This window comes from Drosophila teissieri, unplaced genomic scaffold (assembly GCF_016746235.2).
Source record: "Drosophila teissieri strain GT53w unplaced genomic scaffold, Prin_Dtei_1.1 Segkk10_quiver_pilon_scaf, whole genome shotgun sequence".
NCBI lineage: Eukaryota > Metazoa > Arthropoda > Insecta > Diptera > Drosophilidae > Drosophila > Drosophila teissieri.
In genome coordinates, this window is record NW_025224980.1 from 65,127 (window position 1) to 88,398 (window position 23,272).

Below are 23,272 nucleotides of genomic sequence, written 5' to 3' on the forward strand. Positions count from 1 at the left end.
TTCTGGTAAATTAAACCACTTTTATAGAAAAGTAAGATTTATAGTATTGCACGTGCGTTTTATGGGTACCGCCAAATAGTCGGTGTACAGCACGTGGCTTGGAATTACATAATTGCGGTTTAGATAAAAAATCTTAAGGGAATTCCCTTTTATTTGCTTGACATTATCTCGATTTTAATACACCCTAGTTCCCACAGCCATCTATCTTTTAAATTCAGAAATTAATGGCTCAAATTTTTATTTACTTTACGATTAGAAGAAAAAACAAATCTTTATAATTACAGGAAGTGTAAGTAAAATACAAATACAAAATACAACTCACTTAAAACGTTGTTGAATTAAAATAAATTAAAGTCAAAAAATCACGTTCTTATTATCGTATGAAAATAAAAAAGGAATTAATTTGGATCGCCTGACAAGGACACGAAAGTAAGCAATCAAAGATCATATATCCAATATCGCAATTTATTTATATCCTCTAATGCGTTTGGTCCTTTTTGTTAAATTAATCCTTGTTTCAGAATTAAAAAAAAGATTATTACAAAGCACATTCGACGGTTTTGTGCTTACAAACTTATAATTACATTAAATTAACATGTATTTTCATATGCTAAATATTCACGTATTTATTATTATTATATATATATATATATATATATATATATATATATTATTATTATAATTTATTAAGGCATTATAACGAGGGCCTCGATAACGAAGCTTTTTTTATATTTATTTTATCGTATATAAATATATCATAATTTTTTCTTATACTCGTTTAAAAATTATGTGGCATTAAACATAAAGGAATATAAATGGGAATACTTATTTTATTCATCAAGTAGTTAAAAACTAAAGTAATTCTTTTTCATCTTATAATATGCATTTTATTTGCAGTTTATATTGTTTTCGTCTTGTAATATACATGTAATTTTCTTGGTGTTATATTTCAAATTTTTCTTATACACTGAAAAGAAACATTTAATTATTCAATACACAAAATTAGAATGGTTTGCTCAGGCTTATTCCGCATCACTGATTTCATCATCCGTAGAATCAATTTTTCTTCTTTTTTTTTTAGTTCGCACCTGATTTGTTTTGCGGCCACTAGGTTTTGAAGGCAAAATTGATGCCTTCACAATATGAGACATTGGCATATCAACCACATCCTAAAAAGCGCGTAATATTGTCGGAATTATATTTTAATAAAATTAAACAAATTTCATAATTGGCACCTACCGTGACAGTTAATGAGTATCCATCACCAGCGGTGTGGGAATTTTTTGTTGAGTTGATGAATCTTACCCCATCAGAAGGAGCAGAAATATTTGAAATTGATTTATCGCGGGATTCATCAGCATCAGAGTCGCCATCATCCGGATCCAGTTTTAACATCAATTGCTTAAACTAAAATCAAATTAGCAAAATATTGGAAAGTTTGTTTGTTATGTAAATTGATACCTACATCAAGGTATTTAACAACAAGGTCCAATTTCTCTTCTTGAGTAAATGTAAAATGTATGTCCGTACTCAATTTCTCTTGAGACATTTGTTTCTTTATAACATCAATAGTCGTTTTCGGATTAAAATCAATAACACTTTTACGTGTTACAGCTTTTTCATATAACTTTTGTTCGGAAGGTGAATATCTTGAAATTTTACTGTCAGTAATAGCATACATTTCCTTTAGATGATCTTTTAGAATTAAAAGAAGCATACATGCTTGAGCAGATGTCATACATTTTATTATTTCCGTCATATCTTCGGGCAATCTATTAAACAACACCTGTGGGTCTTCTACATCATCATCATCTTCTAATACATCTCCTTCCTTGTCGCTCGGTTTTATATGTTCCTTAAACGTAGCGAGTAAATGTGTTCCAGCCATTGAAATTAAGAGATCAATTTGATGGATTAGGTATAGAGGTTCATCTTGAACTACATAGGGAAAATAGGCAAGGTTATCAGCAATATATAACATTTGTTGTAATGATGTTTTTTGATCGTCAAATTGTTTTGTAACTGTTTGCACCAAAGCACGCCTTTGCGGCTTAGTAGTGCGAAGAAGTGTATAAAGAAAGTCGTTTAGAGCGGTAGTTGTGTTATCTGGTCCGCGATTCCTTAAATTGTAAATTAAAAAATATATGTATAAGATTCAGAAATATTTTATAAGAAACTTACGCATATCCTCTAATTATTTCCAGTTTCCCCCTGTTGTTTATTTGTAAAATTTTTTGTAGCTTAAAGCAAAGTTGTAGCCCGAATTGAACTTTCATATTAACAAATCCAGAGTATGTTTTATCAATATCTTTTAGCAGGGCATCAGCTCGATGGGCGGACTACAAATATTTATTTAAAATTTTCAAGTTAAAAAAACTTAATTTTTTACTAACCTCTATCCTATGGTCTGTGCTTAGACAAATTAAATACGGAACCATTCTAACAGGATGAACCAAACCTTGACGAAGGACAATCTGTATTACTTTAACAGCCCATAAACGAACAGTGTCATCCCGATTGAGAAAGCATTCGAGAATTTCTTCTAAATATAGTTGAATTATTCGACTTGCCATGCCAGACGAAACGTCGTTCATTTCCTTAAGATCTTCGTGTTTTGATTGTTTTTCCCCTGTAATCATTAAAAAAAACAAAAGATCGAGCTTAAATATTTTTTCTCCAATATTGGTTAATATTTTGTATTTTTATACCCGTTACTCGTAGAGTAAAAGGGTATACTAGATTCGTTGAAAAGTATGTAACATTCTTGATCAGGATCAGTAGCCGAGTCGATCTGGCCATGTCCGTCTGTCCGTCCGTATGAACGTCGAGATCTCAGGAACTACAAAAGCTAGAATGTTGAGATTAAGCACACAGACTCCAGGGACATAGACGCAGCGCAAGTTTGTCGATGTTCATGTTGCCACGCCCACTCTAACGCCCACAAACCGCCTAAAACTGCCACGTCCACACTTTGGAAAAATGTTTCAATATTTTTCAATTTTTGTATTAGTCTTGTAAATTTCTAACGATTTCCAAAAAAACTTTTTGCCACGCCCTCTCTAACGCCCACAAACCGCCCAAAGCTGCCACGCCCACACATTTGAAAAATGTTTTGATATATTTTCATTTTTGTATTAGTCTTGTAAATTTCTGTCGATTTGCGAAAAAACTTTTTGCCACGCCCACTCTAACGACCACAAAACCGCCAAAAACTGTATGTGCTGAAGACTCTCCTTCGCACTTCGAATAGCTGAGTAACGGGTATCAGATAGTCGAGGAACGCGACTATAGCGTTCTCTCTTGTTTTTTATTTGTATTTATATCAAACATTTTAAATTCTTATTAACGTGAAGCTGCACTTTTTATCAATTAATCATTCGATACCCAAAATAAAATATTTTTGTAGGCCGTACTTAAGATATAAAGATTTTATGTTTTCTAATTATACTCGTTACTCGGAAAGTAAAAGAGTATACTAGATTCTTTATAAAGTATGTACGTATATTCTTGATCAGGATTACTAGCTAGATTTACTAGATTTTGATCTCGGGAATTGTTATTTTTTTTTTATTTTAGTAAGGCATACGTGGAGTTCCATCTCGCCCATTTGGGCGTTACTAACTAACAGTTAGCTGTGTCTAAATTTATAACAATAACATAAAAGGGTACAATCACAGATAACAAGTGGCATACATGGAGATAGGAGAACGAGGTCCCTCGGTTGCCTTCTGTTAAGCTACATTGGAGGGCGAGTACTGCTCAGGGCGAGCCTTTCATGGTCGACTCGAGTGTTTGTTAATTTCACCAAATAGCGATTTAAATCTTTGTGCAGGGTGGTGTTTCGCACAAACCACTTGCAACCAGTGACCAGTTCGCCATCCTAGCACGTATGCGCGTTAAGTCCGTAATATGTTTGGCATTGTAAATCTGCGATCCAGAGCTACTCCAGTATACTTGGCTGTTTCGGTTCAGGTATCGGGGCCTCCTCAATATAAACAGCTGGTAGTGTGCTTGCCGGTATTTCTCTCAATATTCCAGCGCCTGGCACATTCCGGCAAATTTAGCCAGCATGGACTTTCCAAGAATGTTGTCGTACGGCCGCGGTATATCATAACTATAAAAGTTGTAGAGCAGAAGCCCGGGGAAACTTCCCTGAGGGACACCCGCAGCGACATCATGCTCAGTGGAAAGGGCCGAGTGATATCTAACTACAAATCGCCTTCCTTCAAGATATGATCTGAGCAATCCGAAATATAGCGCAGGTAGAGTCCGTTTGATTTTGAGTAGGATTACTGTGTGCCACACTCGATCAAAAGCTTCTCGGATGTCAAAAAAAAAAGAACGGTGCAATAATCCTTATTATCGTAGTATTTGCTCTACAACCCTATGAAGTTTCTCAACAGTACTGTAGTCAGCACAGAACTGGCGTTCAGGGGTAATCCCTTGGGATTCCATGATCCTGACTATCCGGGGCAGAAATTAGTCTCTCAAACACCTTTGATATCGAAGGGAGAAGGCTGATCGGTCTGTAGGAAGTGTGTTCTTTCCGGTTTGCAAGATTTGTGGATCATAGAAATTATCCCGAGCTTCCACTGAAAAGGAAAGTATTGCAACCTCACAATAGCGTTGGTAGTGCCTTTAAAGTGGCATTGCAGATGACATCTTGGCCTGGCGCTGTTTTAGTTTTGGCGTGCTATAAAATCATCTACCTCTCTGGGCTCAAACGGAGTGATTGGCAGGTCCATCTGAACCGCTTTGGTCAGATGCTTTAGACTGGCAAGTTTGAATGGCAGGAAGCGTTCGGCGAAGTTGGCGGTCGTGGGTTTGGCAAATCGATAGAAGTTTACAAGACTAACAACAAATTGATAAATTATCAAAACATTTTTAAATGGACGTGCGAAATTGACAATTAAAGTAAGGTGCATTAGCACCCAGAATCGTTGTCTTTGCATAATTTGTACACGTCGCAAGCTGAAAACCCTAATGACAATTATTCTAATATAAAGTAATGTATTATTATATGCATACATATATTCGGCCATAGATTGAAAGTCAAAGCACTTGTAAAGTAATGGGCATAGTTTGTTAAATTAATAATGCATGAGAATACGTGTGCGCACATAAAGTGGTCGGCTGTCGCGGTATGCGTACAAGAGAGCAAAATAATCATATGGCGTAACGCATCTTGTTATTCTAATGTCTTTGGTCAAACTGTCAACTTAAGCCAGAGAAATAGAATTGTTAAATAAAATATATTTAGAACGGAACATTTTCAATATAATCGAAATAATATAATAATATAAATAATATAATAATAATAATAAAATTAACAAAGCTACAAGTCTTAAGCAACACAGATCGACGTGCTCATTTAAGGGATAGCGTATAACAAAAATGGACAAAGATGTGCAAGTAAGAAATGCACAATCCGTCGTAGACAGGATTAAATTAGAGAGCCAGGATTAAATTAGTAAATTAGACAACCTATTGATTCCGTGATTATAAGGGGAATTAATTCTATTAACTATTAAATATAATTACCAACTAATTCAAACAATTGTGTCGGCGCATGTTATGGTTGAAATCCTGTTTTGGTTCTATTCCTATATAGCTGGATGTCTCGGAGAATATAACAAATACTTTCGCTCCAATTTTGCAATTTAGCAAATATGGGTAGAAATCAAAACACACCAATAGTTGTCGTTAAGTACAACCATAAAAAAAGATAATTTCTTAACAATTTTAATAACATTATATATGTTGAGTTATATTAATGAGCATGTTAATAATTAAATATTAGAATAACACTACTTGAATTACAAAGGAATGAAAACACACCCAAAACCCTATTGGCCGATCCTGCCACTCAGTCTCAATAACTAACGTAATTTTGATTCCAATACAATGTTTTGCAACTGCATTTTTTAGCATCTTATCGTCTCCAGTTATACAGAATTGCAAGATTGTTGACCGTCAGGTGCTATACTTGTCATGTCACTTCTACCCAAGTTTCCTGAAAAATACCGTAATAGACTGGTCCTAATCTTCCGCGGCTTGGCTTGGATGTGGAATTGTAGATCACACTCATGCCCTAATTCATCGCGAACTTAAGAAATTCTAAGATTCGTTTATCGTTCAGCCTCAAACACTAAAGGAAATAGTCGGAGTTCTATTTTCTCTTGGAGTAGAGAACACGGATCGCTTCTGCTGTGAGCTCGTGCATAAACGTTATAAAAAAAAACGAAGCTCGACGAATTACAGTTTGCAGCTAACACCGTTTTGTGGCAACTAGCGACTTGGTAATGGAAGTTCCGGCCAAGTTAACGACAATCCTATAGACAAGCAGAACGCCTATTGTTTCCAAGGGAAAGAAGTGCTCCAAAGGTGCAAACAAACTTTAGACACACCTGCTGTTAAGGGGAAAAAGGAGCTCCTACATTCGGAACGAACTAGAATTTCAAATAGACCAAACTAGACCTTGGCCGTAGCAAAGAACAATAAATATTTGTTTCTAAATATTTTCAATAGGCAGTTAGTTGCTAAGCTATGCTACTACTTTTGTGAAAGGCTCTTATTAAACCACCTGAATTCCCCTTTATTATAAAAACATTTGTTTTGGCAATAAATGTAAGAAATATATCGTCCTGAATTGCATTTTCTTGTTTCTGCCTGGTAAATGTATCTTTAAAAAAAGTAATTGTAAATTTGTTTGACACATTTGGTTTCAAGTTTGCAATGCTACGCCAATTAGGTTGACAAAGTAGAGAAATACTATACTGTTAATTATTTCATTGATATAAAGGTTGATCCATTTAATTTGAATAGGTAAAAATCGAAGACGATCCAAAACACGTGCAAGAAAAGCAGCTGTCAACAATTAACTGAACATTCAAAATAACCGAGCTTGTCGTAACCCGCGAAAATTCGCGATACTTTTTGAACGCACCTCGTATGTCTCAGAATTCTGCATAATTAAACTTAACTATCTATATTTTGTAGTTCCGGATATCTAGGCGTTTATCTGGACATACGGTAATTGCCAGAACCACTCGGCTAGTGATCCTGATCAAGAATGTATGTATGTATATACTTTCTAGGGAAACGCTTTCTTCTTCGTGGTACATCCTATTCAACGATTTTAGTATGTCCTTGTACTTTATGAGTAAGTTTACTTAGGATAACTATGTATATTAGACGTAGAAATCAATAATTCGTAGTCTCGTAGTGTTAGAGAATAAAATAAATACATAAATTGGATATACTTACATTCTTTTTCCTTATTGTGCATAAACATTTCAGATTCCGTTAGATAAATCCAAATATTCCGCATGCAGATTATTTTAAAGCCGGCATCGTTGGAGATTGAGCTTAGAATTTCGCAATACAAATTTTTAAGTTCGGATCTAGTAAGATAGGCATCGTTTAGTACACAAAATGATCCAAGCGAGATAAGTGCTTGCTTTCGAATTTCTTGATTAGTACAACGGCAGAAAAACATCAAGCAATGGAATACATCCTCACATATCGAAACAGGCAGTCCATCATTTGTTTCACCTAAAAAAAATATATAATATTATCCAAAATCAAAAAAAAAAAGTACATACCCAACGCAATAGGAGACTTAAAATCAAAGTATCTCATTAGTATTCCGATCGTAAATAAACTTCTCCGAAAGCTGGGAGTGTAAATATTATTTACACTGATATTTCCTTGCATTACTTGACTTCGAGACCCATCAAGAACCCGATAAAACCTTTAAAAAGATTAATTTATATGTAAGCATACAAAAATTTTAAATAAACACAAAAGGCAAACTGGTACACTTTCATTTTATAATTGTATTACTTTAATATCTTATTTACTTATAAGATAGCGACACTATCATCGGGTAGCCGAGGTCTTAAAATTCCTTGCAGCTTTCACAAATTTTATATCTGTACAATTTTACTTAAATATCTAATATATATTTATTATAATATAGTAGATATAAAATATAAAGGTAAAACGGTTCTTTCCCCTTGTGCAGAAAAAAATAAGAAGGAACGCTATAGTCGAGATCCCCGACTATCTGATTCCCGCTGGGGAAAGTGCGAAGGAGAAATTTTTACACTAACAGTTTTTGGCGGCTGGTAAGCGTTAGAGTGGGAGTGGCAAAAAGATTGTTGGCAAATCGATAGAAAAATTACAGGACTAACAAAACATTTTTCAAAAGTGTGGGCGTGGCAGCTTCGGGCGGTTTGCGGGCGTAAGAGCTTAAAAATTTACAAGACAAATTAAAAAAAACCAAAACATTATTGAAAAGTGTGGGTGTGTGTTGGGCATTATAGTGGGGGTGGCAACATGTGTCGACAAACGTCTATGTCCCTGAAGTCTGAATCTCAACTTTCTAGCTTGTATAGTTCCTGAGATCTCGACGTTCATACGGACGGACAGATAGACATGTTCAGATCAACTCGACTGTTGATCCTGATCATGCCTGATCATCCTTCTGCCTGTTACATACTTTTCAACGAATTTAGTATACCTTTTTACTTTACGAGTAACAGGTATGTACGAAACGGCAAGAAAAAAGGTAACATTGTTTTGGACTTTTGTGGGAGGTGGATGTGGCCAAATTTCCGCCGGCATATCGATAGCAATTCGCAAGTCGAAAAATAAAATGAAAAAACGTATAACAACTTTAAAATGTGAGCTGGCCGTTTTGGCGGCCTGTAGGCGCTAGAGTGGGCATGGCAACGTTCGGAAACAAGCTAATCTTATCTTTTTAGCTGTTATAGCTCCCAAGGTCACAGCGTTCATATGGACAGACAGACGGACATAGCCAGATCGACTCGTCTAGATATCCTTATCAAGAATACATATACTTAATAGTTACATACTTGTTACATACTTTTCAAAGAATCAATTATACCCTTCTACTCTATGAATAACGGGTATATCTAAATTAAATGAAATATTAGTATTTCTAAGTGTAAAAGGAATATATTCGATTAAAAATAGAATAAATAAGATGCTTAAGATGCGAAAATCCCAAAAACAGGATGTTTCTGCTTAATCTCAACGTTCTAGCTTTGATAAATCCTGAGATCTCGACGTTCATACGGACAGGCGGACACGGCCAGTTCGACTCCGCTATTGAATATATATACTTTATATGGACGAAAACGCTTCTTAAACGCCTTTTACTTTACGAGTAACGGGTATAATAATTTGTAAAGCCATTTGTAAACGCTTACTTCCCAAGGAAAGATTGCCAGATTTATTTTACCGTATTATGATAACTCTTTTAGTGTCGAGAAAGAGTGTTACGATGGTTGACGGCTTTTGCAGCCGCCAGCAGTTACAGGAGTATTTTCCTTTTAAAGCCCGCCTCTCTCGTCCTCTCATCATCTTGTACTCTCGCGCTTCCACCTTTGGCTAAGCGATCTGCTGTTTGCTCTGCATTTTAAGTCGCTCAATGGTTTTCGTAACCTATGCATGCGTGCAACGATGACAAATCTCGTTCGAACCAAAAAATAAATTAATCGTCTTTTCATTTCTCGAAAAATTTACCGACAGAAGCGTTGTGAACACTGATACACATTATCTATGTATATAACTTCGTTATTTGTATATGCTTATATAATTATTTGATTATGTTGAAATCTAGTGTTAGTGAAATTTTAAAATAATTTATAATCATAATAAAGATCGCCGATTTATCCGGCCCCACCAAATTTTAAACTATATCCAAAATGATAAAGATTTTTGAATATTCAATAAGCATTAAATCTTGTTTAGGTAAAATAGGGTTAACCAGCATAGATAAATATTTAAAAAAATTAAACCTTAAAAGATATTAAGATGAATACGTACTTTTGAAAACAGTCGCGGATCAATTTAAAGTTATGTGTAATTTTATTCACAAGTGCACCCAAGCAAGAAACACAACTGGTGACTTCGGCTTGATTTCGTGAAACAACCAATAACATTAAATGCTCTTCCAACGATGCCAAAAAGGATTCACTGGCATTATTAACCAGGGGAACTACTTTTTCGAGAATATCTGCAACCGCACATATAAACTTTGCGGCTGTGGCAGAATGACATTTTATATTGAGATATGGCTCAATTGTTATAGCATGCTTAACAAGCAGTTGGGGCCGCACTTTAGCTAGTAAATGAAGTGTGGTAATGCAACCCAGCATTCGCGAGTTATCTGTATCTTCCAACTCAATTAGTCTGTCAACTAGGCCGTCAGCTAATTGTTGACAAGCTATCACAATATCCATTGGTGGCTCTGTATTCTTTTTAATAAGTTCTTGAGTGAATCCCTCCGACTTTAGCATATTATCTCTTGGCTTAAATATCTAGATTAAAGGTAAAATAAATATGAATTATTAAAGGTTTTTAATTTTTTTTTTTTACTTACACTCATTAGAAGGCCTTCTAACCAAGTAGTTCCAGTATCATGTGAAGTATTTACCACGTCTATCATATGATTTATTTTCCTTTGTATTCCAATCTAAGCAACAATTTATGCCGTAAGAATTTTTTAAAACGGTAACTTAATGATAATTAGGGATAAACTTTGTGTAGTAGTAGTAGTAGTAATTGTGTATAAGCATAGTAGTATAATTCCCATTGCAATATTAGAATGTAAGAACCTAATTATAAGAGTCGCGAATGTAAACACACACACTTGCTGAATAAATGAAGAGTTAGTTGTCGCTGAACTGTCACTGAGCGCACACTAAATTTGTATAATATCCTTTTTCTATCTGTAAGCACGATAAAACGCCATAGTCGAGTTCCTATCGATACTATTAGATACTCGCTATTAAGATAGTAAGTGTAAAGGAAAAATTGAAAATGCTTTTGGCAGATCGGTAGAATTGGCAAGACTTATAACTTTTTGGCAAATCCATACAAATTTACAAGACTAAAAACAAAAATGAAAAAAAAACATTTTAAACTGTAGGCGTGCCATTTCTAGGCGGTTGGTGGGCATCTTTATGCTTATTCTCAACCTTGTAGCTCTTCTTTCTCAAAATCTCGACGTTCATACGAAATAACATTTCCAGATCGACTCGGCTAGTGATCCCAATCAAGAATATATATACTTTATAGTGTCGGTCGTTCCATCTGTTACCATTTAGTAACGGGTGAAAAAAAGTTTAATAATTGTGCTGCATGTGCTGCTTATTTCAAGACAATTGCGTTTGAGTTAAAATTGGCCGCCTTCGCCGAACAATGTGAACCGCGAAGATCTTGAATTTGCTGAAGGTCAAGAGACGGTTCGCCCTCAATAACATACATTTTTAAATAATAAAACATTACGATAAAAACAAGTATACAATTTTATTAAATGAAATATAAAAGCTAGAATTTCGGACACTTTAAAGCAGTTATATTTTGATCAGAATAACAATCTGATTTGTTTTAGAAATGTACATCTGTCCAAACTAAGATCTAAATCGCGGGAGCTATAAATAATCGAGATCGCGTGCAATCTCAAGAACAGTCCTTTTCCGGACCTAAAATAGCGGTTTCTGTTTTAATACTTAAAATTTAAAGTGATATATTTATTAAAATAAATCTACAAAGTAAATATTGGTACGTACTTTGTCATTTTTAATGCACGGTGTAAACCACATTTTCATAAAAACTTCGGTAACAAGTTTTTGAATACCTTCTTCGTCATGAACACGTCGTATCATTTTAACGCAAATTTCGGGAATTTTAGCAAAATCTGGATATTCTAAACAAATATCTCGCAATATTTTAATGACCCTTTTTCGTACGGAGACACCAGTATCCTAAAAGAAATTATTTCTTTTACGTTATGAAAACTTTTTTTTTTTATATTACCAAAATACGAGTGGACAGCATATCATAATACTGATCGATTAAATCTTGATTACTAAGAACAAATTTTCCAACCAAATCTACTGCAGCTTCTCGTACCGAAATAGCCGTGTCTAAGAATTTCTGATTAACTCCCATTTGCATGTCTTTTCGTTTTAGGACCAATGGATCAACTTCCACAATGTTGGCAAGACATTTCATTGCACGTGTTCTTACTGCTATCGACGGTTCACTGTGTCATACCAAGAATGTACAATTAGTAGAATTTCAAAAACGGACAGCACTTAATATATACTCACTTCACAACTAAAATAATTTTCTTTAGGCATCCATCAAAAGATTGACTGAAGGGCCTTTTGGTGGCCAGATATTGCGCTATTAACTGTGCGTTATTATAATCTATGTATGTTTTTATGTGCTGATTAGATGAGTGGTTTTGTTCGCCGAAAACTGAAAATGGCTTAATTTTGTTGATAAAATATTGCTTTCTAGCTTCTAAAGCATTAAAAATTTTTATATTTAGTTCAAAATGATTGCTCTCCATACAGTGAATTCCTTTTTTTTTTGTATCGGTATCAATTTCATCGCACGATCCAGAATCCGACGTATCCAAATATTCACCTTAAACAAAGAAACAAATATATTTATATATAAAATAAGCTTAATTTATTTTTAAATAAACAACTTAGGGTTTGAACATCGGAGGCTAAACCAACGTTTTTAGCATATCGATAGAAATCGGCCAGACATATATAATGAAAATAAGAGGGAACGCTATATTGGTTTTCGCCGACCATCAGATATCCGTTAGTCAGCTAGTAGGCAAGCTAGAGACAACATTCCACACTTTGACGGCAAAACATAAAATTAAGGGGGGGTAGGGTTGTGAGGGTTCAAAAAAAGTGATTTTTTTTATTGCATATTATGAAAGTATAGTAACTCAAGATTGTTGTCTGTAAATAGGAAGTCAATCGGAGCCAAACTCACAAAGATATAGCTTTGTAAGTAGGCGGGTCTCGAACGACTACCTGAGCTGTAATCCCTGAGCGGGGAAGACAGCAACAAAAACTTTAAACACGTTTTTCTCAAATCGATGTTATTTGAGTCGGTGCACTCTGTATCTCAAAATCTATTCAACCGATCGTTCTCAAATTTTGTACAGTATTTCCTTACATAATTTATGAGGTAACCCTGTCGAGATTTTTTCGTTTTTGATTTTAATTTTTTTATTATTAACAACAATAGTCATGAATTTTGGCCAAAAATCGGTATTTTCACTTTCAAGTTTTGTAAAAAGTTCAAAAAAAATGGAAAAACTCGACAGGGATACCTAGAGGGACATAAAAATTGATGGAAAAACTTTGGGTATTTCATATCAGATTATCCATTGCTGAGGTATGACGTGCACGGAAAAATGTATTTTTTCTGAGGCGCCTGCGAAGAATTGCTGCCATTCGGTCAATTTTCAATATTTTTCAACCAATATTTCACAGAATATAGTTCAATTACTACTCTTTAATGTACAATAATCAGAAATAAATTTACTTTCACCGTACGCCCAAAAACAAAATTGTAAAAACCTGTTTTTTGTTCTCCCTTTAAAACCCTACTCGAAAGCTACCCTGGTTCAATAATTTTTGTAATTTGGAAATGAACATGGCAATAATAATTATACACGTTACTCGTAGAGTAAAAGGGTATACTAGATTCGTTGAAAAGTATGTAACAGTTATAAGGAAACGTTTCCGACCAAATAAAGTATATATTTTCTTGATTAGCATCAATAGCAAAATCTATCTGGCCATGTCCGTCTGTCTGTCCCTATGAACGCCGGGATATCAGAAACTATAAAAGTTTGAATGTTGAGATTAAGCATGCAGACTCTAGAGACTTAGACGCAGTGCCCGTTTGAGGCAGCGTACTGGCTGGGTACTCAGGGAGCCGTGATAGCCGCGGCCTCTTCTTCCGCCATCTTCAACACGTGGAATACTGTATATAAGTTAACACAAGCTAAACTGAATCAAATCAGCCGGATGCGCGTGCAACAAAGTTTCGACACCCAACGGCGGCGTAAATTCATCCGCGCATCTAGCAGCCGACGAAGAAGGTCACGAGGCGCACAGTCAGCAAATCCGTACGCCAAGTGGCCGCTGCAGAACGGCACGAGGCGCATGGTCAGCGTTCTCCCGCGACGATGCCAGGTATCCACAGTTTTCGTTAGAGCTTAAGTTAGTTTTTAGAGAACAGCAAAAATATCCAAACGGATTATAATAAAGTTTGATAAACGCAAATACTCCGTAACTAAACAGTTTTGATAAATTAAAACGGTAATTTCGGAAATAAAAATTATCGTGATAAAAAATAATAAAAAACGGTTTAAAACACTCAGTAAAAATAATATTTCGTAACTAAACAGTTCCGCTGAAAGTATAACAACAGTGGATTAAAACAAAACAACGCACTACAATTGCACAGAATAAACTGTGCCAGACAACAATAAAACAAATAAAAACCAATAAAAATTACAATAACAACGTACTACAAATTCGTAAAAAAAATAACAATAATGTAATTCTTTTCGTTAGGAAAAAAATAAAATTTAAATTAACTCGCATGTACTCAATTATGCTCAATTTGAATTTTTCAACAAAAGCTTATCTTTTAGTACTTAGTCCAAAGACCCTTAATTCTGATGACGCTTTTTATACGCTTTGGCATACTTTCCACCAGATTTTGAATAATTTCCTTCGGAACAGCTTTCCATTCTTGCTGGATTCGTTGCTACATCTCGTGTTGGTTTGCTGCAACCGATTCGTAGTGTCCCAATCGTCTTTTCACAATCGACCACAAATTTTCGATTGGATTGAGATCAGGACTCTGAGCTGGCCACTCCATTAACTTAAAATCTTGATTTTCGATCCATTCCTTCACGATTTTGGACGTGTGTTCGGATCTCCATCTTGCTGGAATGTGATATCACTCTCATTATAAACGCATTTGTCAACAAAATCGCAAAGATGGGTTTGCAGAATATCTAAATAGTCCTCTTCTTTCATAGTTCCTTCTATTTTCTTTATTGGTCCAAGGCTCCACCAGGTAAAACAGCTCCAGACCATGTCATTTCCTCCTCCGTGTTTTACTGTTTCCTGTACGTGCCATCTTTGCAGCGACTCTCCAGGCTTTTTCCAACAATATTGTTTTCCGCCCGACTGGTATCGATTAAATTTTGATTCATCAGACCACATAACTTTTTTCCAGTCGTCCACTTCCCAATTTTTATGTGCCTTCGCAAATTTTAGCCGTGCTTTTATATTTTTATCGGACAAGGCCGGTTTCTTTTTTTTTAATTCGGAAACGTATCCAATACGCTTAAGTGCTCGACACGCTGTCCACTGGCTGACAGGTTTGCCTATAGCTGCAGAAGCATCCTTGGGTCTACAATTCTTATCCTTTTTAATATTTTGCATCACAAGCCGCGCATCTGCATCGGTCAACAATCGACGTGGACCTCTTCTTTGAATTTTGGGTACCGCGTTTCGCCTTTTTTGAACACGAATGACTGCTGATTGGCTTATATTTAACTTCTCAGCTATTATACGCGTCGAAAATCCATTTTCAGTAAGGTTTATCACTGAATCTTCAACATTTATTGGCAATTTCTTCATATTATTTGTTTTAATAGTTAAGAGCCAAAAACACGTGGAGATTCGTACCTTTTTGGTTGAAAACTTTTATATTTATACTTTTATATTAAACTTTCTTAAAAACAAACGGTAAATTCTAAAATTAAACTTTCAGTTGAATGAGCTGTCCACCTTTTGTTGAAAAATTCAAATTGAGCATAATTGAGTACATGCGAGTTAATTTAAATTTTATTTTTTTCCTAACGAAAAGAATTACATTATTGTTATTTTTTTTTTACGAATTTGTAAATAAAGAATCAAAGAATCAACAGTAAAAATTTGGGTTCATTTGCTTAACTAATACCTTTTTTATTTAGGCCAACAGTCAAAAGTTGCAAACATGTACTCATACTTGCACGCCACTGTAGCTACAGCTCCTCAACGATCGCAAACTTCCGCTGCTCTCTTCAAGTTACTCATCCGCCGCTATTTCGTCGACGCCCTTTCAAGTTATTTTCTAGGCATAAAACTGAGATTCATGTAAGTGGAATGATAAACGTTATTACTTCTTTAAATAATAAAGATATATATGAATATAATATTTTTCAGTTGATCTAGTAATTTCGAATTAAAGTGAAAACATTTTTCTAGGATTTGCAAAATGTGTTTTCTTCTTGTCTTGATAATCAAAATACCCCATACGGTAACAGATTGATGTGGAGAAACAGTAATACCACGAAGAGATTTTACCTCTGCTGATAAAACGCCAGTACGCGTTACTCTTTTCTGTATAGTAGTAGTGGTATTACTGTTTCTCCACATCAATCTGTTACCGTATGGGGTATTTTGATTATCAAGACAAGAAGAAAACAAATTTTGCAAATCCTAGAAAAATGTTTTAAGTTTCGGTACTCTTAGAAAAGGAGAGCTATCCTTGTTAGAATACTATGACGAGGTCGAAAAAACTTTAACCTTACTCACGAGCAGTACAGAAAGGATGCATTACATGATTTCGTTGCTGGTCTTATAAAGTCCCTTAAATCGGTAGTATTTTTGGCTCAACCCGAGGATTTACCGTCAGCTTTGTCCGTAGCCCAGGAGGCAGAATTTTCCAATGAGTACTCACAGTTCGCCGCAAACGTTGCTAAAACTAACCAGGAAAGAATAATAACAATAGTAACCAGGGAAAAAATACTTAAGCTAATGGTAAACCTATAAAGACAGGTCAAACCAATAGTCAAAATCTCTGGGAAACTTACACTCAAATTCCTCAATTTGAGGAATATCAAAGACCTGAACCTATGGAGGTTGACCAGTCGATATCGCGTTTTCGACAACTCAACCCAGAGACGACAGAATGTTAATTATTCGGCCCAGGAGCACTGTTGATAATGATTACCGGTCCCTAGCTGAGGAATATGCTCAAGCAAATAAAGATGATAAGAGCAAAAATTCGTGTAATTTTTTAGAAATAAGTCCTTCCTCCCGTTCATCAAACAGGATGTAGGAGGAGGCTTAATCCTTAAGTTACTAATCGATACCGGCGCCTCAAAAAATTATATCAAACCTTAAATATATAATATATCCACCTTAAAAAATTTCTTACCCGTTGAGAAATCTTTTCTGTGCCCCCCATCCATGGGGGCACACAGCTTACAATAAGTGTCCAATCAAATTGTTCTATACAACAACCTTTTAATTAGTATTATCAACTCTTAAAGATTTTGACGGTAAAGTGGGACTTGACCTACTTTTGCAAATTGACGCACAACTAGATTTAAGTAACGGTATCATTAGGTTTAAAAGCGGCACTCACTTGCTTAACTCTAAAACGTGCCCTGATGTAAATTTCACTCAGGTCGATGACTCTGACGTCCCCTGCCTATAAAAAAATTCTTCGATAGCCTGATCAAGTATAGATCAAATGCGTTTGCAGACCCAAACGAGTCGCTACTCTATAATATTAACACTGTGGCTACCATACAAACAGATTATGAGCCAGTGTACTCAAAGTTATACCCATACTCTATGGGTGTAGCTGACTTTGTCAATTTAGAAGTTAAACCACTTCTAGAAAACGACTTCATTCGACCATCATGATTTCCCTACGATAACCCTATTTCGGGTTGTCGATAAAAAAGATGCCAATGAATGAAGGAAAAGGATGGTCATAGATTTCAGCAAACTAAATCATAAAACCGTGAGTGATTAATACCCCTTATATTTCTTTAATACAAGCAAACATGGGTGAGGCTCAGTATTTTACAACACTGGACCTTAAGTCCGGCTTCCACCAAATATAACTGTCGTAAAGGGATAGAGAAAAAATGGAAATTTCTGTTAACAATGGGAAGTACGAGTTTTGCCGGTGCCTCCATATTTCAGAGGGCTATTAATGATGTCCTCAGTGAGGAGTTAGGAAAAACCTTTCAGGTCTTATGTGATAATTGGTTCTACAAACAAAGAGGACTATGTAAAGCATATTAGCTGGGTTTTGGAAAAACCTTGAAGAGGCTATCATGAGAGTGTCTCTAGATAAATCCAAGTTCTTTAAAAAAAAGTGGAGTATTTGCTGTGTCCAGAGGTGGAATTCAAATTTCACCAGAAAAGTACAAGCCTTAAAAAATTTTCGAATCCCGAGAACCCTTCTTGCACTTAGATAATTCCTAGGGTTAGCCAATTATTATAGGTGTTTTATCAGGGGATTCGCTAATATCGCCAGACCCTTAAATGGAGTACCCAAAATAATCTCGCGAACGAGAGCTTCTAGCCATTGTTTGGTCTTTACAAAATTTAAGAAATTACCTGCATGGTGTTAGAAACCTCAACATTTATACAGATCATCGGCCGCTGACATATGCTGTGTCCGATAAGAATCCCAATGCCAAAATAAAGCACTGGAGAGCCTTTATTGACGAGCATAATGCAAACATAATTTACAAAGCTGACCAGAAAAATTACGTAGCTTACGCGTCAACGATCCGCAATGTTCCGACATTGCTACAATCAATAGCGAAGAATCCCTGACCTACACTATAGAGACCACTGACAAACCAGTGAACTGCATCAGGAATCAGATAATAATTGAGGAATCTGATTTTGTAAGAACCTTCGTGCTATATTAAAATAAATCAAGGCATATTATTGGGATCTCTGATCGGAGGACTTTCCCCCCGGGCCCGTATTCCCTGTCGCCGGGCCTGCACACACTGATCGCACTTTTCCCGTCAACAACATTTCGATTCTCAAAGTATTTGGTAACTGACATCTCAGTTAAATCGGAACAAAGGGAAATAGTAACGGCAGAACATAACCGAGTTCACCGAGCGGCACAGGAAAATGTTAAGCAAATAATGTTTGACTATTTTTTCATAACATGTCCAAACTAACAGCAGAAATCGTAGAAATTGTAGAGTCTGCTCAAAGGGTAAGTATGACCAACATAAAAAAAAAACAGAAATTGGGCGAAAAGCCAATTCCCACCCACGCAGGAGAACGTTTATTTTCTACAGACCAAGAATACTTATAAACGGGTGTTGATAAACTCTCAAAGTTTGCTGTGACTCAGCCAATTTGCTCAAGAGCAAATGTAGACATCAAAAAGCCGATTTTGCAACTTATAAATATTTTACCCAACATTAACACTATTTAATGCGACAATGAAAGGTCTCTAAATTCTGAGACGGTAAAATCTATATTGTCCAAATTTAACATTCAAATTGCAAGTACACCTCTCTCACACAGTGTTTCAAACGGTCAAGTCAAAAGGTTTCACAGCACTATAGCAAAAATTGCTCGTTGTATGACACCTTACAAACAGATAAGCGACACATTGATCTGATTCTGCTTTGAACAATCGAATATGATAAAACAATTCATTCGGTAAACAAATTGAAATCAGTTGAACTCATCCGTTCAAACAATGTGAAAACATGACTGCAGGTAACAAATAGACTTGAGAAAGTCCAGTCTAAAATATCGCACAGGAAAATAAAAACAGGAAAAATAAAAGTTATCAAGTAGGAGATTGGGTTAAATCAAACAAGCGCTTGGGTAATAAACTGACCCCACTATGCGTCGAGGGCATAGTGGAATAGGACAATAAAAAACAAGATAGAACGCTATAGTCGGGTTCCCCGACTATCCGATACCCGTTACTCAGCTGGTGAAAGTGCGAAAAGATATTACAACACTGACCGTTTTTGGAGGTTTGTGGGCGTTAGAGTGGGCGTGGCAAAAAGATTTTTGGTATATAGAGTTAAATTTACAAGACGAACAAAAATGTGAAAGAGTTTCACAACATTTTTCAAAAGTATGGGCGTGGCAGTTTTTGGCGGTTTGTGGGCGTTAGGATGGGGGTGGCAACAAGTTTTTCTGCTGATCGATAGAAATTTACAATACTAATAAAAAAATGAAAAAATATCAAAACATTTTTCAAAAGTGTGGGCGTGGCAATTTTGGGCGGTTTGTGGGCGTTAGAGTGGGCGTGGCAACATGAATCGACAAACTTGCGCTGCGTCCATGTCTGTGGAGTCTGTATGCTTATTCTCCACTTTCTAGCTTTTATAGTTCCTGAGATCTCGACGTTCATACGGACGGACACACAAACGGACAGACGGCCAGACGGACAGACGGACAGACAGACGGACAGACAGACGGACGGACATGGTCAGATCGACTCGGCTATTGATCCTGATCAAGAATATATATACTTTATATACTCGGAAACGGTTCCTTCTGCCTGTTACATACTTTTCAACGAATCTAGTATACCCTTTTACTCTACGAGTAACGGGTATAAATACGAAATTACTAGTATTAGGAAATAAGAATAGAATAGATGTTAAAATTTGTTCCTTCTTCTTTATCTTAGGCTAACATCAATACTTGTGGCGTTTTTAATGACTTTAATTTAATTTTACGACTGCAACAGTTAAACTGACAAATAACCCACTTTTGGACTACATACCTGTAACAAACGCGGAGTAACCATTTGGTACTGCTCACTGACCTTGGACACTTTGACACACTAATTACGATTTTTAAGGTCAACCATAGAAACGAACGTAATATAAACTTGCTGGGGACAACCCTGAAGGTTTTAGCAGGAACTCCTGATTTCGATGACTGGGAACAGATTAAGTTTAGGCAAACACAACCAACCGATTCTAAAAACCGACAAATTAAACATAAATGCCACGGTAGTCGAATTCGTAACCATTTTACAATTTTGATTTGAAATCGAAAAATCGGTGCTCCGGTTTTTGAATTCGTCGGAATTTTTTGATTTGTAAAACGGGCACTTTTGTCTAGCCAAAATTAAAAGTAAATGCCTTTTTTTATATCAAATCAAAAAAACAGTTCACTCAGTGGTCGATTGATGATTATTCCACATAACCACAAGATCATTCTTGCCATACTGTCGGTGAAACGAAACAGGCAGGTACAAACTCTTATAAAATATAAAAAGAATTCATAAATTAATTTAAAGGAGGGCCAAAAGTGTTGTGTATATAATGTAATAATAACAATACGTAAAAGCGTAATTACGAACATTAGAATCAGAACATCAGAAGTTGGCCGCTCTAGATTTTCTGAAACCCACCAATTTCGGCCTACTCCTGGCTTCAAAAAAAACAATTGCAAATATAAGAATAATTTTTTCAAGTTCTTTGATTTTGACAAAAAAATGTTTGAGCAGCAAAAAGCGATGAGAAACGAAATATTCTTATAGCAAAATGATAGCAAAAAATTTTCGTGAGAATTAAATGTCAAAATAACAAGGCCGGTTTTATTGAGATTTCCATTTTCTTTTTTCAAAATCTTATTTATTTTAGTTACATGTTGATGTGCAAGTTTCTTACTCTAATATTTTCGGTTGTTACTCGCAGATCATTTAAGTGGATTACCCATTTGTTGAGTTAAGAGAGTTGTGGAGACTTATGGTAGCTTATGGGAGCAACAGATTTTGGATGCATAAGTCTTTTAGTTTGTAAGCTGCTTTTAGATTTGATTGGGAGTGTTTCGTTTCTAAACTTTTGGCATTCCTTGACTTCTCCGCCGCAGGCAAAATCTATTTGTTTTTTGATTAGAAATGGAGAAACGTTTGCAAGGTCGAGAACTGGGTCGGATCTAGATATAATCATGAATTTGGTTCCGCGGGAATTTAGTAGTATGTTAGGGCCTCAGTCGGGCGGATGCCCGTCTTAGAGTTGCTGTTTATATCTCGCGTAGTTTATTTTTCGGTTGTTTTTCACTAGTGCTGGTGGTAACGGTAGATATTAAGATTTGTTGTTTGTTTGAGTAGATTGACTAATGAGCTTTAGGTTTGCTTGGCAAAACTATGACACAACTGAACTCAAGAAGAGATGATTGTGACTGTAATTAGGTATTGGATGGCAAAAAATGTAATTATTAGTTAAAATTTAAGATAATCTGCGTACATAAGTAAACAAGAAAGGGAAGGTCCTTAATAAATGTGGGGCGCCGGATGTGACTCGGAGAATACAAGAACCAGTATTTTTAAAAAAGCGGGCCCCTTTGCTGGGGCGCGGTTTAGGAACGTAACGAATTTAGTTTCCTTTCCAGAAATGAATGATTAATATAGTCAAATGATAAACTTATGACAGTGAAATTTACATGTTTTTAAAAGTTATTTTTGAAATAATTTATTACGAACGAAGTAAGTTCCGAAGGGCTAGTGGTCGTTGATGCAGAAGGCTGTTCAGAATGAGGTAAAATAGAATATGTTGTTCGGAAAAACTGATCCGATATTACCGTAGCTTCGGATCCTGTGCAGACTGAAACATACAAGGGATTAAATAGTTATTGAACATTGAGAACGTTAAAATTGACCACAGCAATTACATATTTGGAACAGATAGACTGAGACTTATTACGGTACCCGTGTCGACTCTAAACAAAAAGAAACTTTCATGATTTCTTAGGTCTACTAATCGTCTACTAATCGACTAAGAGAATTTCGAATATGGTTATCTTGCGACAACAATATATCGAGCACGCCTTCCATAAAGTTATCTTGTGCTATAGGGGGAAAGGTTTTTGATTTTTCTTCTATGACCAACGCATTACGAAGTATATTAAAATCATATAGATAAGATAGCGGACAAGAAATTAAAGTATATTGGGAATTTAGGAGACGCAGAATGTAAACGCCAATTAAAAAAAAAAATGATGATATCATCTTGGTACGCAAATGACATGTGGCGACACTTTCGGTACAATCACCTGATCCTGTGCTTGTTGAAATGTGGCCGATACGGACACTTCATCAGATGATGTTTGATCAGGGGAAAGTAGAGAAACGAAAATTAGTTTTGGAACCACCGATGGGTTTCGGACTGCATATTGTGCTTCCGTAGGGACCCTGGTTGCCAATCCAGTGCAGATAAATCAGAATCTCTAGCAATCTCAAGCTGCATACCCTCCACCACTGATTTAGCTGCCTTTGAGTGTTTGCTGCTATCGACAACAGATCACTTGCCGGAGGCTGCGGGCCGTTCACTTTAGGCAGCTTACGCCCAGAATCTTTTCTGAGCTTCGGAGATTACTCTAATGGCATAAGGTTATTAAACTGTCAATCTGGCGTGGATAGCAGATTATCAGCTCGACGAAAACTATCTGTAGCTACGCCAAAGCTGCTGATCAGCTAATGAAAATACAATTTTCGAAGCACTTTTTTCACTCCGAATAAGACAACAACAAACGTCTTTTGAAGCACCGCGATCGTATTTTTTGAGCATTTCTTTACACCAAATCCACACGCACCTTTTTATGAGCGA

General features: G+C 35.9%; 1 protein-coding gene across 10 annotated transcripts in view; it reads right to left on the minus strand.

The window, feature by feature from the left end:
- Positions 1–881: 881 nt before the first annotated feature.
- Positions 882–23,272, minus strand: part of LOC122625471 (nipped-B protein) — a 100,390-nt gene continuing 77,999 nt past the window's right edge. For 5 of the 10 annotated variants that reach the window (XM_043805556.1, XM_043805558.1, XM_043805554.1 and 2 more), the window contains 12 exons: positions 12,147–12,468; positions 11,851–12,079; positions 11,604–11,798; positions 10,412–10,504; positions 9,856–10,349; positions 7,605–7,753; positions 7,267–7,554; positions 2,394–2,629; positions 2,182–2,339; positions 1,466–2,120; positions 1,240–1,407; positions 882–1,169 (listed from right to left, as the gene is read on the minus strand). In XM_043805556.1, coding sequence (XP_043661491.1) covers positions 1,023–1,169; positions 1,240–1,407; positions 1,466–2,120; positions 2,182–2,339; positions 2,394–2,629; positions 7,267–7,554; positions 7,605–7,753; positions 9,856–10,349; positions 10,412–10,504; positions 11,604–11,798; positions 11,851–12,079; positions 12,147–12,468 — 3,134 coding nt within the window. In that variant the 3' untranslated portion in view covers positions 882–1,022. Of the gene's footprint in view, positions 1,170–1,239; positions 1,408–1,465; positions 2,121–2,181; positions 2,340–2,393; positions 2,630–7,266; positions 7,555–7,604; positions 7,754–9,855; positions 10,350–10,411; positions 10,505–11,386; positions 11,543–11,603; positions 11,799–11,850; positions 12,080–12,146; positions 12,469–23,272 lie in introns of those variants that run through there. The other 5 variants (XM_043805557.1, XM_043805559.1, XM_043805560.1 and 2 more) reach the window with 5 other exon arrangements.